This window comes from Vavraia culicis, assembly GCF_000192795.1.
Source record: "Vavraia culicis subsp. floridensis unplaced genomic scaffold supercont1.3, whole genome shotgun sequence".
Lineage (NCBI taxonomy): Eukaryota > Fungi > Microsporidia > Pleistophoridae > Vavraia > Vavraia culicis.
In genome coordinates, this window is record NW_007360606.1 from 46,007 (window position 1) to 61,279 (window position 15,273).

At 38.7% G+C, this 15,273-nt stretch overlaps 7 protein-coding genes across 7 annotated transcripts; 4 read left to right on the forward strand and 3 right to left on the reverse strand.

The window, feature by feature from the left end:
• Positions 1-1,362: 1,362 nt before the first annotated feature.
• Positions 1,363-3,380, forward strand: VCUG_00245 (uncharacterized protein). The gene has a single exon (XM_008075075.1). The coding sequence runs from the start codon at positions 1,376-1,378 to the stop codon at positions 2,978-2,980; it is 1,605 nt and encodes a 534-aa protein (XP_008073266.1). The 5' UTR covers positions 1,363-1,375; the 3' UTR covers positions 2,981-3,380.
• Positions 3,381-3,388: 8 nt separating this feature from the next.
• On the reverse strand, positions 3,389-4,551 carry VCUG_00246 (uncharacterized protein; the record flags this gene model as incomplete). Its single annotated transcript, XM_008075076.1, has 1 exon — positions 3,389-4,551. One exon carries the CDS (start codon positions 4,549-4,551, stop codon positions 3,841-3,843), a length of 711 nt encoding a protein of 236 aa, XP_008073267.1. The 3' UTR covers positions 3,389-3,840.
• A 454-nt stretch (positions 4,552-5,005) lies between these two features.
• Positions 5,006-5,505, forward strand: VCUG_00247 (uncharacterized protein). Its single transcript, XM_008075077.1, has one exon. The coding sequence runs from the start codon at positions 5,009-5,011 to the stop codon at positions 5,330-5,332; it is 324 nt and encodes a 107-aa protein (XP_008073268.1). The 5' UTR covers positions 5,006-5,008; the 3' UTR covers positions 5,333-5,505.
• Positions 5,506-5,909: 404 nt separating this feature from the next.
• Positions 5,910-9,431, reverse strand: VCUG_00248 (uncharacterized protein; the record flags this gene model as incomplete). Its single annotated transcript, XM_008075078.1, has 1 exon — positions 5,910-9,431. One exon carries the CDS (start codon positions 9,429-9,431, stop codon positions 5,910-5,912), a length of 3,522 nt encoding a protein of 1,173 aa, XP_008073269.1.
• VCUG_00249 (uncharacterized protein) lies at positions 9,410-10,498 on the reverse strand (the record flags this gene model as incomplete). The annotated part of the gene is made up of 1 exon (XM_008075079.1): positions 9,410-10,498. The coding sequence occupies one exon, from the start codon at positions 10,496-10,498 to the stop codon at positions 9,410-9,412; it is 1,089 nt and encodes a 362-aa protein (XP_008073270.1).
• A 1,709-nt stretch (positions 10,499-12,207) lies between these two features.
• Positions 12,208-12,873, forward strand: VCUG_00250 (small GTP-binding protein domain). The gene has a single exon (XM_008075080.1). It carries the CDS (start codon positions 12,213-12,215, stop codon positions 12,807-12,809), a length of 597 nt encoding a protein of 198 aa, XP_008073271.1. The 5' UTR covers positions 12,208-12,212; the 3' UTR covers positions 12,810-12,873.
• Positions 12,874-13,502: 629 nt separating this feature from the next.
• VCUG_00251 (uncharacterized protein) lies at positions 13,503-15,103 on the forward strand (the record flags this gene model as incomplete). The annotated part of the gene is made up of 1 exon (XM_008075081.1): positions 13,503-15,103. One exon carries the CDS (start codon positions 13,503-13,505, stop codon positions 15,051-15,053), a length of 1,551 nt encoding a protein of 516 aa, XP_008073272.1. The 3' UTR covers positions 15,054-15,103.
• Between the last annotated feature and the right edge of the window lie 170 nt (positions 15,104-15,273).

A 15,273-nucleotide genomic window follows, 5' to 3' on the forward strand; every position in this document is an offset into this window, starting at 1 on the left:
AACAAAACTGCTGTCAAACAACAACGTATTCCCATTCGCTATTACTACGAATTGCTGATTTTTTAAATTCATTCACTGATCCAAAGTTTTTATAGCTTTCATAAAACAAAAAAAGATTGTGGTAGCAGGTACCGCTGTTTTATGTCACAGCTAGCTATGATATTTCCATTTATAAACAGAGAAATGGTTGCTTATCTATGTAATGGTGTTTCTTTTCCTTAATGTGTCGTGTCTTTTCCAATACTTTAATTTGTTTCATATCTTTTGGTAGAGGCTAGAAATCCGCTAATAATGTATTTTTAATGTTGCTTATAATAAACGGCTGAGCATTTATAGAAAAAATGGAATACCAATTTTGAACCCTTTGTTAGAAAATATGCATGGGTAAAAATTGTTATTCAATTGTTTTTAGAATTGACCAATCAGCTTCCGAGTTGTCTTTTTATTTATATGAAAGTAAAATAATCGAGCAGAGTATTATTTGTGATATTAATAATGTTTTAATTGATTAATCATTGCTAAATGGCGCTGTAATAACCGCACTACTTGCATCTTTGATCAACTCTAGAGCTATTTTGCTAATTTTTTCTTTTTTTAGATACGAGTGACACCACTATCACCAGAGCTTTGATTGACCACGAAAATAAAAAGAAAATCTTTCGTATCTTGACGTAAAAGAACTATTTTAAACACAGTTAAACCATTTGGTCAGAAATATTTAGCGAACTATAACCTGTTGAGAACAAGACGCAACGCTCGATTCTCAATACGTGAGTCCAGCAGCGGTAACATAAGGTACTGATAATAGTGATCTTTTGCGGAGGGTTAATAACAGTTCAGTAGTTGTTTACCAATTCAGTTCATGCATGCATCTGAGCATTTGAACGAACCATAAATGCTAAACTGTCTGTTCTAGCCCGTTTACAATGTTTGTTATGATATAAAATGTAATATAAAAACTCAGCTCACACGCATACTTTGATCAGCCATATATAGCAATTTGATACATCATATATAGCATTTATACTTTTGGTATTCTCGTGAGCACAAGAAAAAATACACGCTATCATTATGTTTAGAATCTGCCGTACCACTGTGACTGAGGTCAGTGATAAAATCTTTAAAACACGTAGCAGCATGCGCTCCACTAGTAAAACATCACAATTTTCTGCACAAAACATAATTGTAGCAACTAATGCTGTGCAATGATAATATAGCACAAAAAGCCTTTCTTTTCATTCTTCCATATAAAAAACAAACGAACCAAAAAGTAAACCGTGATTAGTCTAAAAATTTTTATTCCCCTCTCAAGAGAGCGAAAAGATCAAATTTATAATAAAATTATTTTTAATCCTTCTCACCACGGATTGGAGAAATGAACAAAAGAAGGAAGGCCACAATAGAGATGAAGCGCTCAAAAATACTCAAAGAATTGGTAAACATAATAGAAAAGGAGAAGATAGACACAATGCAAAAGCGGGCACTTGTTTACGAAATAGAAATGTACAAGCAGAAGAATAGCGATATGTACGAGAAATACAGGGAGTTGAAAGGTGAGAACGAGCTGTTTTACAGTATAATCGTGTATTTGATGAAAAGCGGTGACTCTGAGTTCGTGAGCACCGTGTTTGTGGATGACCAAGATGCTTTTTATAAGCGAATGGTTGACTATATCGTGCGGTACAAGGCCCAAAAGAATAAAAAGACTCATTCTCACAGGAAGAACATGGCTGGTACTGAGAATGACGAAAACGAGTGTCAGGGAAAATATACCGATCAGATTAAGAATATCATCGAGGGGATGGAAGATTCGGTTCTTTTGAAATATAAGGAGTACGTTGAGGAGAAGGACGATATAATATATCATCTCAAGAAGAAGGTGCTCGATTTGAACTCCTTACTGGCTGATCGCGAAGAAGGAAGTGCCGGAAAAAACGAAGAAGAGATAGAGAAAAATGTGAATCTTGAAGAACTGATGGAAGTGATAGAAGTGAGCAAGACAAAAAAAATAAGCGAGTTGTACAAGGAAATAGAGGAGCTGAGATGTAAAGCAGCAGAAAATAGAAAGACGGTATGTGATGAAGGGGAAGCACTCGGAAGAAGAGTTAAGAACTTGGAAGATGTGTTAAAACAAGTGGAGGAAAAGAACTGTGAACTGTTAAGGGATGCACAAAAGAATGCTATTGACTTTAAAGAGACGCTTGAAAAGGTTGACAGAGAGAGGGACAGCTACGTGAAAGACTTGAGACACAAGTTAGAAAGTGCAAATGAAATGAATGCAATTTTAAAGGAAGAAATTGGTGATTTAGAGGCTGAGTTGGACACGTTGAAGAGTAATACAGTAATTGATGATAAGCGATGTGAGGAGGAGCTAAAGCTACGCAAAGAGCTAAATGCCTACAAGAATTTGAAGGATGTGGTAGAACTTGAAAAAAGGGAAAATTATAAAGAAAAGGAGAGACTGGCAGAGGACAGAGAGTCTTTTGAGCATCTGAAGAATAAACTGAACTACGAGACAAAGTGTCTGAAGATAGAATTGGAGGGAAGGAGCAATGCGGCTTCTTACCACAAAAAAAATTATTTAAAGGCGAACACCGAGTTGCAGTATTTGACGGAGAGAGTACAAAGCCTGGAGAAGGATGAAATTGTGCTGAGAGAAGATCTCGCTAATGCCCAAAAACAGCAAACGAAATTGGATTCAAAACTTACAATGATGAACGATGATATTGCAAACTACAGAACAGTGTTTAAAGCCCTTGCGGGTACCTCATCACCCGAGTTGATTGAGAGCCTTGACAAGTACAGGAAGCTGCTACGATGCTCGACGTGTGATAAGAACTACAAAGACACGGTTATTGTGAAGTGTATGCATGTGCTATGCAGGGAGTGTGTTGATGGTCGGCTGAAAATGAGGAGTAGAAAATGTCCGATATGTGGCGAAGGATTCAGTGCAACGGATGTCAAAAGGATATTTTTGTGAGTTGTGAGGCAATAAACATAGCTGAAGGGCCGTGCAGACGAGTAAGTGGCCATAAACGAGAGTTTGCCAAAAAATAAAAGATTGCGCTAGGCAGTTCAATTCCACGATGTGTTATTTATCCTTTGTTTAGAACGTTATATTACAAGAAATCGGTGGATGGTTGTTAAGGTTGTTCTGATCTACGGGACCTTTTCATCAATTTGCAGAGTCATGAAATATGGAACGATTCTTTTATTATGATTTGGTTAATCGGTGCTCACTAAGAAAGACGTGTATAGGCAATATTTTCTTTTGTGTACAACACTGAGAGTGCATCGTGGAATTGGTGAGTAGCAATTGAGTACCGCTCTAGCTGCAGGTCATACAACCAAAACATTAGCCGATTTAAATAAAGGTCATTAACATATGCTGAGAATGGTTAGATTTAATTACTTATGGTTATTAGTTCAACATGGTGTATGTTTGGTGGTACATTACGTGCGACAAAGGCTGTAGCGGAATCGAACGAACGTGTTATAAACTTTTTGGATGCTGGGCATCAATCCATTGATGCTGATTGCAGTGACAAGCTATGACTGGGTAGCTACAGATATTTTTACCGGTCTATCGGTGGTTCAGCAGTGGTGCCAAAGAAAGAGTTTCGTCATTACTCGGACATCGAACTTTTTACACATGCATAGCTCGTTTTCACGTGCAATAACCGTCATGCAATGATTCTTCACTTAACAATAAATAGCTCATTGCTCCACAACAGTGACAACATTTTTATTTGATGCGATATGCCAGTACCGGTTATGTTCAGTTCTTGCAAATGATGGGCCGTTAGGTGCCTTTTCGCCATTTTTGTGATATGCATGGCTCTAAAAGTTTAGCGGTGGTGATGATAGCGTGGCTATTGTCTTGCCAAGGACAAACAGAAAGTATACAAACATGATGCTGCGCGTAGTATCAAATGCAAGCAAAAGAGTGAAATTCATGAGAAAATAAACCATGTACGCGGTGTCATTATCAAATTCTCTGTAATAGTGGGCATATGTCATCAGAGCACTGGTGCCAATCAGAATCAAAACCATGTAGAAGGTCAATCGCAAATCCCTTCTTCGGATAATACGATCGATTCGTTTACCTTCGCTTATTTTATAGAACAGGAGGTACACGAAAAGAAAAACATCGAGAAAAGTGTCCAACAGAAGTTTTTCAAAAAATAAAAAAATGTTTTTCCTAAGACATAGGTAAGATATTGCAATGTACGTACTTCTTACAGGAAGTGTAAGAAATGCGGGGTACGCAATAGACCAAAACAGCAGTATCACTATCATAAATGTATTCTCCTGTGCACTTCCGACAAAATTAGTACAATCTAGGCGTAGTTCAGCTCTATAAAAGTATAGTATGATCATGATGAGCGCAAGCTTCGCAATTCCAATGTAGACGCTCTCCATGCTCAGCAGATATTCCTTTAATTGCATGACTTCGATTCTTTTTGGAATAAACAGTCTCACAAGTGTTGTTGCACAACGTTGCAGCATCATAATTACCAAAAAAACCAAATCTTTTCGAATTTGTATCATGTGAAACAAGGATGGCCTTGTTTTTGATGAAAAAATGAAAAAAGATCGGAATACCGGTCGAATGGTACTGATAGTGCACAATAAGAATATTGTTCTGATTTTGGTTGAGTTATTATCCTGTTTTAGCAATCAATATTTGTCGTGAAAAGTCAATTTGGTGCGATTCTGTTACACCATCTTTCGCAAAATAACGCGGAAGTGCGGTGGATGGATAGAAAATTGAAAATAAACAAATAAGGAGTGCTTAAAAAGAGTAGAATGGTTAGTGAATAGTTAGATACTGTTCTTGTACCGTTTGTCGTTTCTTGCAAATGGTATGAGACGTAACTGCAGTAATATCCGTTTCACATTCTTCTTTGTGTAGGGTGGTTTGTTCTATTGTGTAACAACCTGGAGACATGGTAACTCTGCACAAGAGGACCAGCGATTATTCGGTTAGAATATCTCAGCCCTTCGGATGTATGTTAAGAGACCGGGTCTATGTTCCATAAGAATACAGAACAAGGATGATATGGCAGAGGAAATATATGAAAAAACGGGGATGCCGCCAGAAAAGCAGCACATACATACCACCAAACGAGGCCTGGTGCTTCTTTGGGAAATAAATGATCAAATTGGCACAAACATGGATGAAGACACTGGGATTGATGAACATGAAGCAGAGATCGCTAAAATGACAGATATATTTGAACGATACATCAGTGATGATACCTGTGAGTTTGGGATTACTCTAAAAAAAGAACATATCAAGGATATAACGAAAAATGTTCTGCAAAATTGACTTTTAAACGGAAGATGCACCTTTTTGTTATAAACTGTACGAATAGTTCAGCTTAACATTTGCAGTTGATGTAAAAATATGATGCTTCTTAGTATTTCATCATCAATATGCATTTATTCATTGGTCTAGTGGTCACGTGTTAATAATCAGTAAAATTATCATTTCTTTGCCAATATTTATACAATGTATTTTTATTAAACAAAAACCATCAAACTTTTCGCTTAAATTGCTGCTCAATGCAGTATTAGAAGATCGTATGACCAGTCAATTCGTGATTGTTGTTTGTTCACTGTGCTTTTGTCAGAACGATAACGAAATAGTTCAACCAAATTTAGGACCAAAAATCACGAATGGTGTGATACCTTCGTAGATTGGGAAGTGTTTGTCCGGATGTTGATGTGCAGTAGTGTGAAAAACACTGAATGCTTCTTAGAAACCGGCACAAAAGCCTCATACATGTATGAACATGCTGTTCTAACACCCCAAATTGGCACAGACTCTTTTCCGAAAAATTACATTTAATTGAACGCAGACATGGTAGAAAGACCTAAAAAATACAGAAGGCGTTAAGCGCAGCTCATTTCTTCTTACAAACCCCAAAGATATCATTCGCATTCACTTCTTCATCGGTGACACCATCATTTTCAATAACATATCTACTAGCAATACTTTCGCCTGTCTTCTTCTCGCCAGTTTTCCTATTAACCGGACATGGCAACGGTACACTCTTCTCCGTTACCACTTTATCTTTCTGAGCATCTATTTTTTCTACTTTACTGGTCTGTGCCTTGGTGTTTATCCACCGCTTAGTCTGAGGATCGTACTTAAAGTCGCATTCAACACCGCACTTTACCTTGTACCGCTTCTCTTTGCGTTTAAATAGGTTTAACAAACTGAACCCCCAGCCTTTCTCCTCCTTTTTTGCAATAATCACATCATTTTCATCGTCTTTATCCCGATCAATTACCGATTTTGGCAATGATTGGTCATCGTATGAGGTATCAGGCACAAGCATAGGCTCGGACACAAAGAAATCAGCAAAACTTGAAGCATAGTCCGGTACCGTCTTTTGCTCCGTTTTATCCATGTTCTCTTTCGCCAATTTGATATGTTTCTCAAATAGCGCTTCTTTATCTTTCAACGTGTTTGTATCGTCTTCAACCTGAGGATTCATTTTTCTCTTAGCACTCAACTCCTCGTCACCACGTAATTTGTCCTTGTTCATGGCTTTGGTCTTCTCACTCACATTTTTGTTGGCCGTTCCCTTTTGTACCTCGTTTTCTGCAAAGGCATTATCTATGCCAATAATTTTACTGATACCTTTCTCAACATAGTTCTTCCATCCCCATCCACCGGTCATCACAGGCATTCCTTTATCGGTCACCAAAAAGTACTCCTCATAATACGTCTTCAAGTCCTCTATGTCTTTAACCTTCAAATAGCTCATAATTCTTACAAATTCATAATTGGTAAGCAGCACATCCTTGTGCTTATGAAAAAAGCTCTTTCCAAATTTGAGATACAGAAACACCAGGACATAGAACTGATCAGCTTTTGATTTCTTAATTTCCAAAAGACTCTCCATATCCGCATCGCTTGCGTTCCTCCTATCGAGGATCAACGATAGAAACTCAACCCAACGGCCATCATCGTGCAAATACGGTTCGCATTTGTAAGGAGCCATGATTTCCGCGGTGTGGCTAAAAAAACTGTGGAAAAGCGGATCAATAGAAGTGCGAAGATAGCCATCTAATGCGGCTCTCTCCGCTTCTTTATTGCCTCTAGATAAGAGGAACGCCATGCCGTAGTCCTTTCTCTCGATGCATTTCATAGTGGCTGCTAATTGATCCTTGAAGGACAGCCTCATGATTTCATTTATGTCCGGGTTATGTGTCATTCTTGCTTCGGTACCCTTAAAAGACCTCACATCGAGCAACAACGCGTAGATATTGTTAGGAGCGGTGGTATTTGCAGCTTTTTCCCTAATTTCGCTTTTAGTCATCGCATCCACACGCTGATTACTTTTTATTCTGTAGAACCTTTCAACGTACTTCATTTTCTCTGTTTTTTCATTCTCTGCATTCACCCTGCACTGTTTCACAGACGTGAACACCAACAATTTATTTCTCAGAAACTGGAATTTAACGCCTTTCTTGTGGGGACTGAGCGACATGTCTACCTTTGGTACAAAACTGCTCTTTGGCTTGTTCTTGACCGCGGGTATGAATAAATTACCGGGTTTAACCGTTTTTTCTGCGCTTTGACATATCTCTTCGTTGATATCAGCATTTTTGAGTCTTTCGAGCGAGTCCTCGTGTCTGATCTTGTCGTCAATATTCATTTGTTTCCTGACCAAACTTTCCAGTGCCTTTTCCTCGGGTGATGCGTTCCTATCTGCTATTGTCGTAAATAAATCGTTCTCTCTCCTGCTCCTGAACGTATCGGCACTCCTCTCCATACCATGTTCATAAACTCGTGCAAAAGGATCGTTTGTGCTCACAGACTCAGTGACATTTTTCTCATCAACTATGCTAAGCTTTTTTGATTCTTGTGGCTGATACACGTTACCTGAGACATCTTTACCAACATTACTCATTTCTTCTTCCATAAAACCCTCGGCAGTACCTTTGACATGCAACTTTTCAAAAGTAGTCTCCAATTCCTCGTCCTCATCGCTCCAAAGATCATTTGGCATCTCCTCAATTATTTCATGGCCTTTTATCACTTTTTTGGGCGCAACATCGATGTCATAGAACGATTCTTCTTTGAACACATGATCCTTCGATTGGTTATCGTGATTTAACAGATTCATCAAGTTCTTGTTGTCCTCTATTTGATCACTTGGTGTTTTTTGCTCGATATTTTCTCTTATTTTACCGTCCACAAGCTCATTCTGTTCCGTTAGTCTGTGTCCTTCCTCAGTTGACTGTTGGCCATCGATTGGCAGTTCGCTATTTCTCGACTCTGTGAGTCCTTCTTGATATTCAACAGCTTCATTTGCCGGAGCCCTCTCATGTACATCAACTGCTAGCACTGATCCAACTCCATCTCTACGCTCAACTATTTCGTCGCTAATTTCCCTATTTTTTGTATCGGCGTTTTTATTCGATGAGACGAGAAAGTCTGGACATTCATTTTCATAACCATCAAACAGCTCATCGGGTATATCCGGGAGGTCAAAATCTTCATCGTCTTCTGTAAGTCTTCCCAAACCAATCGTATCAGCGGCTGGAAACGTTTCTCTCGTCTCTTCGTGTAAGTGTTCCTCACTTAATGATGAGTTGTCATCTTTTTTGGTCTCCGAAACGCCTTCTGCTATTGAACATTCGTGTTCGGTCGATCTAGTTACCTCTCCGCTGTTCGCCTCGAATGTCTCTCCAGCGTTGTTTTGATGCTCCTCTTCCTTTACATAATCTTCCATTTCGTAATTTGTGCTCTTTTCTTCTTTACTACCTTCACTACTTACCACGATGTCATCTTCATATTTCTGCTCGTCTGCGTTTGCTCTACTGTTCTCTTCAATAAACTCCTCTGGTCGTGTCACATCTTCTTTCTCTACACTGTTCTCAAGCTCTGCTCCACTGTTATCTTCAATAAACTCCTCTGGTCGTGTCATATCTTCTTTCTCTACACTGTTCTCAAGCTCTGCTCCACTGTTCTCTTCAATAAACTCCTCTGGTCGTGTCACATCCTCTTTCTCTGCACTGTTCTCAAGCTCTGCTCCACTGTTCTCCTCAATAAACTCCTCTGGTCGTGTCACATCTTCTTTCTCTACACTGTTCTCAAGCTCTGCTCCACTGTTCTCCTCAATAAACTCCTCTGGTCGTGTCACATCCTCTTTCTCTGCACTGTTCTCAAGCTCTGCTCCACTGTTCTCCTCAATAAACTCCTCTGGTCGTGTCACATACTCTTTCTCTACACTGTTCTCAAGCTCTGCTCCACTGTTATCTTCAATAAACTCCTCTGGTCGTGTCACATCTTCTTTCTCTACACTGTTATCAAGCTCTGATCCACTGTTATCCTCAATAAACTCCTCTGGTCGTGTCACATCCTCTTTATGAGTAATGTCTTCATGTCTTATTTCTTTCTCTTCCTCCATTTTTTTTCCATCTCATAGTTTTCACGCAATTCACCTTCTATCTTTCCCAAAATACTTTTGGACTGTTCACCTTTCACGATATCATCAATAAACATCTTCTTGCTGCCCTCTTGCAGCTCAGGATCGATTATATTTAGGTGTTTCATTACATCGTAGTTACTATCATCGTTTTTCGCCGCAATCAACTGAGCTAGACTGAAAGACACATCTTTACCACTTTCTTTGGCAACCTCTGGATTATTTTCATCTAAATTTTCACTATCATTTGATCTTACATCGTTGACAGCCTCGAAACGTTCATTATTGTTTTCTCCACTCTTCTCATAATCATCGTCTGCAATTTCTTCACCACACTCCGTTTCGTTATTTCCCTCAAAATCTCTGTCTTCATCCCTATTATTATCACTATTCACAATAACTTTCTCTTCTTCTGCTATTTCCGCGCTATCCTTCATTTTCTCACCGTCTTTATCCACGGAAGCTGCATCCCTCCCATTATTTTCATCAATTTGTTCATCTTCGTTTGTTATCTCATGTTTATCACGTTCTTTTTTCCTTTCATTCCTACTTTTAGATGTTGTATTGGGTAGATTCTCCATTTTTTTGGGGTCCCTCGTACAAGATTCCATTAATAGCCATTCCTGGTGTTGCGATCCATCGATGTTTTTTTTGAGTGCTTCCGCGTTAAACCGGTTGTGGTCTTTCATATTCAATACTGTCTCTGGCGAGGAATGCATTTCCACTGCATCAGCATCGTCTGAATCATTTCTCACTCGTTCGATGTATTTTCTATCTTCACAGTTATAATCCTCATCCCTGTAGTACCCTATTTCATTGTCACTTGCACATTTTTCACTGTTTTCGTCGAATGTATCATCGTTTTTATCCGTTTTTTCACTTTCATAGCCACCATCGATACGACTCAGCGAATCCGTTTTACCGTACGGAGCGCCATTATTCTCACATACTTGTGTACCGCCTGTTTCATTTTCAGCCGATTCCAGGTCGCTGCTGTCTATAACACACGTTTCCAAAATATTATCGTCCGATGAGCTTGTATTTTCCATTTGTTTATTTTTGTTTGTGTTGCTTTTATATTTCTGATGATTAATTATTCGCACTCAAATTCGATGTTTTGAAATGAAAGCGTAAACTCGTAGTTTGCAATTTTTTAAAATCCAATATTAGCGCTCATTGTAACGAGCGTACCGAAAATATTGCAATTTTGTTACGTTGGAACTGATGCCAAAAGGATGAACTAGCAGTGCTAAGTGCATGCCTATGGCAAAAAGCGTATCATCCCGTTTTACTGGGCCGTTCAGAACTACATCCTTTATCGTTTTTATGTTGCATGGAGTTAAAGATACGAACATATTTGCAAATAAGTTTAGGCCGAAGACGAAAACCACATATTTTATAACCTGCATTATTCGCAAAAATGAAAGAGATATGTTCTTAAAAATGTTTTTTTGTTATTTTAATGAACTTTACCGGCCTGTAAAAGACTCTTCTCCATCTAATGGACATAAATTTTATAAACAGTTAAATTTTGATGTCTCCTGCCCAAACAGGTGAAAAAAAACGTGATTTAAAAGTCAAATTTGTTTAACATATCACCGCACAAACGGCACATCACATATATTAGCATAGAAAACATGCTTAACGGTTGAATCACATCTCATACATCCTGCAACATGTCTTGCTCAGTCAATCACGCAGTTGCAACTATAATACAGCGAGAAATGTTTGATCAACATGTTAGTGTGAGGCATATGATATGACAAACAAACATTCAATTTGGTAGCAGTCAACGTGCCGAGCTACCAAATTTACTAAAATTATTACTTTTCATGTTAACGCTACATATGCTGAAGCTACAAGCTCATGTTTAGTAGAATAAATCATCCTTTTGCAGCAATAATGATGAAAAAGGTTAATGTTACATATCTCTATGGTCACGTGTTGGGCTGACACTCTGTAAAGCTCCTTCTTCAGAAGCAATTTATTCATCTCCTCACACAGTTAACACCAAAAATATGCTTTTTTGGTCTGCTAGGACCGATCTTGCTCCTGGTCCGCGGTCTATCCGCAGATACACCGGTCGTAATGTCATTAAACAAAGTTAAAATCGCGCTTGGAACGTTCATTTTCTTGCTTTACTGCATGTATGTGTAATAATTAACGAAATGCCTTGTCACAGATTGCTAATTTTCCTTTATAAATTATACCACGACAATTCGGTTAACCTGCTTGAGAGAGCCACAAATCAGAAGATTTGTCATGGTGAACCAAGGACCAGTGGCCATGGTCGGTTCCAGCGGATCAAAAAAGTGTGTTTTTCGAACGACATTGATGTATGAGGAGGTAAATAAACTACTGTTAATAAAAGAAAGAAGTTGACATGGCTGCATTACCGTTACAACGCCATGTTATTGGTTTTATTAGGTGTAGGTACACACAACTGATCTTTCGCTTCTTACAATATGGCTTAATCTTTTTCAGTTCAACAGTAGGTTTGTAAGTTTGCGTCAATCTCGAACCGTGGAAACAGCAATTATTCAGGCTTACTTCATCCAAACGAGCCAGAAATATTGATGGTTGGAATATCGTCATAAACCATACCAATGGTGGGTAACAACGAGCTAGCGTAGTATTTTTCCTATTGAACGGCTATTTGTTGCGCTTGCGCTATACCCTCTTTTATCCGTTTCACAATTGTTCATCGCACCTCATTACGCTTTAAACTATTCAAAAAGAGCGCAGCCCTTCTCCATCAGAAAAATGCGCACAAAATATAAAATTGTGTTTCTTGGTGATCCAAGTGTCGGGAAGACGACGCTCATCTCACAATTTACGAACAAAGAGGCAGACGAGAATTACCACCCAACAATAGGCATAGACTTCACATATTTAAGGGTAAATTTGCAGGGAAAAGATGTTCGATTGCAATTATGGGACACGGCCGGGCAAGAACGGTATAATTCTATAATACCAAACTACACGCGTAAGTCTTTTGCTGCTGTTATTGTGTTTGATCTCAAGCATCTCAGCAGCTTTGACAATATTGACCACTGGATAAAGGACCTAGTGCTGATAAATGATCCTGACAGACTTATAAAAATAGTAATTGTGGGAAACAAAAAAGACCTGATGGATGAGAGGGAGAGGGAGGAGATAAAGATTAAGGCGGTGGAGAAGGCCAAGGAGTATGATGGTAAGTATATCGAGACGTGTGCGATGAAGTATGCAGATATTAGGGAGTTGGTTGACCATGTGAACGATTTAGTGATTCAGGATTGCTCCGGTAACAATGAAGAAGAGAATGAAGATGTTGTCGAAATACAGGCTCAGAAGGGAAGAGGATGTTGCCCTATGTAGAAGGCGTCAATAGCGGCATTACCTACGTCTCTCTCTCTAAATAAATTTTTAAATATTTGATGGACGTATTATGTGTGGCTGACAGTGCTTGTAGCTATTTTATGTGTTTGTTGTGGTCAATCATTTACAGCATCATCGTTGTTTTTACAATTTTTACCTCGTAAAGTGCTTAATCCCTTCCCAATCGATTTTCTGCTAGGTGAACGGCTGCTTAATTCGAAGTAGAAGAGGTTAGTATTAGTGAGCCACCTCTCGTCACGGCGTACTAACCTCAACACAATAATACCGAGCAAATGGTAGATGAGCTCATTTAGGAAGATAAGATATACCCAACTATTCTCTTGTCTGCCGTAACATTTCTATTAAAACCATACTCCGATACGGAATGGCATTTTCCTACTATATGTTTTTTTTGGAAATATTCATTGATGCTCACACTTGTTCCGGTACTCAATGAAATAATACCTGTTTTATTGCTGTTTTAGACATCAATTCTTTTCTGTGGCACTAAACATAATTTTCCCTCTTCGATCACCAAGTAATATAAGACTGTAACATAGAACTAAAGTAATTTATAGTTGGATATTAAATGGCAAGCATCAATTTTAACTTTTACTTCTTTTCCATTTTCATAATTTTACTTTTTCGATCCTTTTGTCCAATTAACACTTCTATCCACGAACACGCCCCTTCATGTCCATTCTCAAAAAAATTCTATCAAAGAAGGAGACCTTCTTCTCCACCAAAAAGCTTATACACACAACACCAGCCTACGAACTATTCGCTTACACGAAAAATGACGAGTCTCTGAGTTTAATTAGGTACCACGACAAGAGACAAGTCCAGAAAATTACTAAGATATTGCGTACGGTCAAGCACTACAACATTATGAGCATCGTAAGGAGCAAAGACTGTTGCATCTATATGCCAACCGTGGTTCCGTACCGAATTCTTGGCGAAAATCTTTCCGACACGTACAAGGAATATTTAATGATCTCATTGGCGAATGCCTTGCGCTTCTTACACGACAAGTGTAAGATAGCACACAATAATCTAAATTTAGATGCTCTGCTGATAAACAGTCTAGGAACACTGATACTTGGCGGGTTTGAATGCGCAGCGACGGTAAATAGTCGGGAGGAATGTTTTGGTGACTTGGAACAGTTTGAACATTTGGGTTATTCTCTATTGGACACGCAGGTGAGGTACGACGAATGCTTGGGCAAGGAGAGCTTTTACTCCGTGCTGGCAGAGAAATGTATTACGTTCAACGTGATGAGCGACGAAGAGGCCATCAGCTTTCTGAACATGATCAGGAAAGAACATAGAGCAAATGATATTCCTGAAATGATAAAGATGCACATATGTAGGCTTGTCATCAACAAAATGGTAAGTTTGACCAAAGAGAAAGATGAAAAAGCCGCGATAGACTTGATTGAGCTTGAACAACAGGTGAATAATGGAAATATAGGGGATGTGCTCTTCCTGAGATATACTTATTTGTATTTCATGATCTCATTGGAAATGGAATCATATGATATTGTTATTGAGGACCTTTTTTCGATTCTGGATACGAAATTTCGCGTGGAATTGCTTAAGAAGAAGAACTTCTTCCTTAAGCGAGTTTCGTGTTGGAACAAAAAATCCATTTTTTATAACCTGACAATCGGATTGAAATGCAAAGACAAAATTTTACAAGCCTTAACCCTGGAATTTGTCAACGACACAGTGAAATTTTACAATTCTAGCGAGATAAAAGAATTGTGCAAGCTACTGTCCAACTGTAAAAGCACGTACACGCTGATCATGATAGAAAACAATCTCAAGCTATTTTTGGACAACGATTTGCATGGACTGTACAAGCTTATGTTTGTATTCATCCACGATACACACATCCGGGAGGAGTCACTGATCGTGTTGGATAAAATTTACAAGAATTTCAGCTTCAAGAAGTTGTGTACGGAAATTTTGCCGTTCCTTTGTGAGCTAATCATAGAAACAGACTCAGACACGCTTTTTGCAGTGATAAAGAACATTTTGGGATATCTTGAAAGCAACAGGGAGGCTATCGTTAATTCGAAGATTTCAACGAAAATGTCGCGATGGCTGCCCTTCATGAACAGGAAAGGAAGCAGCAAGGACAATGTAAAGCAGGAAAAGGTTGAGGAAAATCAGTCCAGTATAAATGAAAGGGCTGCCGATAGCAGCAACAAAAAGCCAGAAAATTGGGACAACGATTGGTAGTATGGTAGGGTATCTTCATCCGGTATGAGTGTAGTAAATCTGTGTTTCACCGGATATCTTTTCAGCTTGGCGTATACAACAAGCTTTTATATCTTTGATTAGATCAACCCGCTGATACGAAGTAGCTGTAAAAGCGTTCGTATGAAGCGGAACGGAAGGTTACGCACCATTAGCCAAAGAGAGCGCTTTAAAAAATACTGTGATGTGCTGTTGCTTTTCT

Coding starts and splice junctions, on each gene's coding strand:
- VCUG_00245 (XM_008075075.1), top strand. CDS start 1,376: ATGAACAAAAGAAGGAAGGCCACAATAGAGATGAAGCGCTCAAAAATA.
- VCUG_00247 (XM_008075077.1), top strand. CDS start 5,009: ATGTATGTTAAGAGACCGGGTCTATGTTCCATAAGAATACAGAACAAG.
- VCUG_00250 (XM_008075080.1), top strand. CDS start 12,213: ATGCGCACAAAATATAAAATTGTGTTTCTTGGTGATCCAAGTGTCGGG.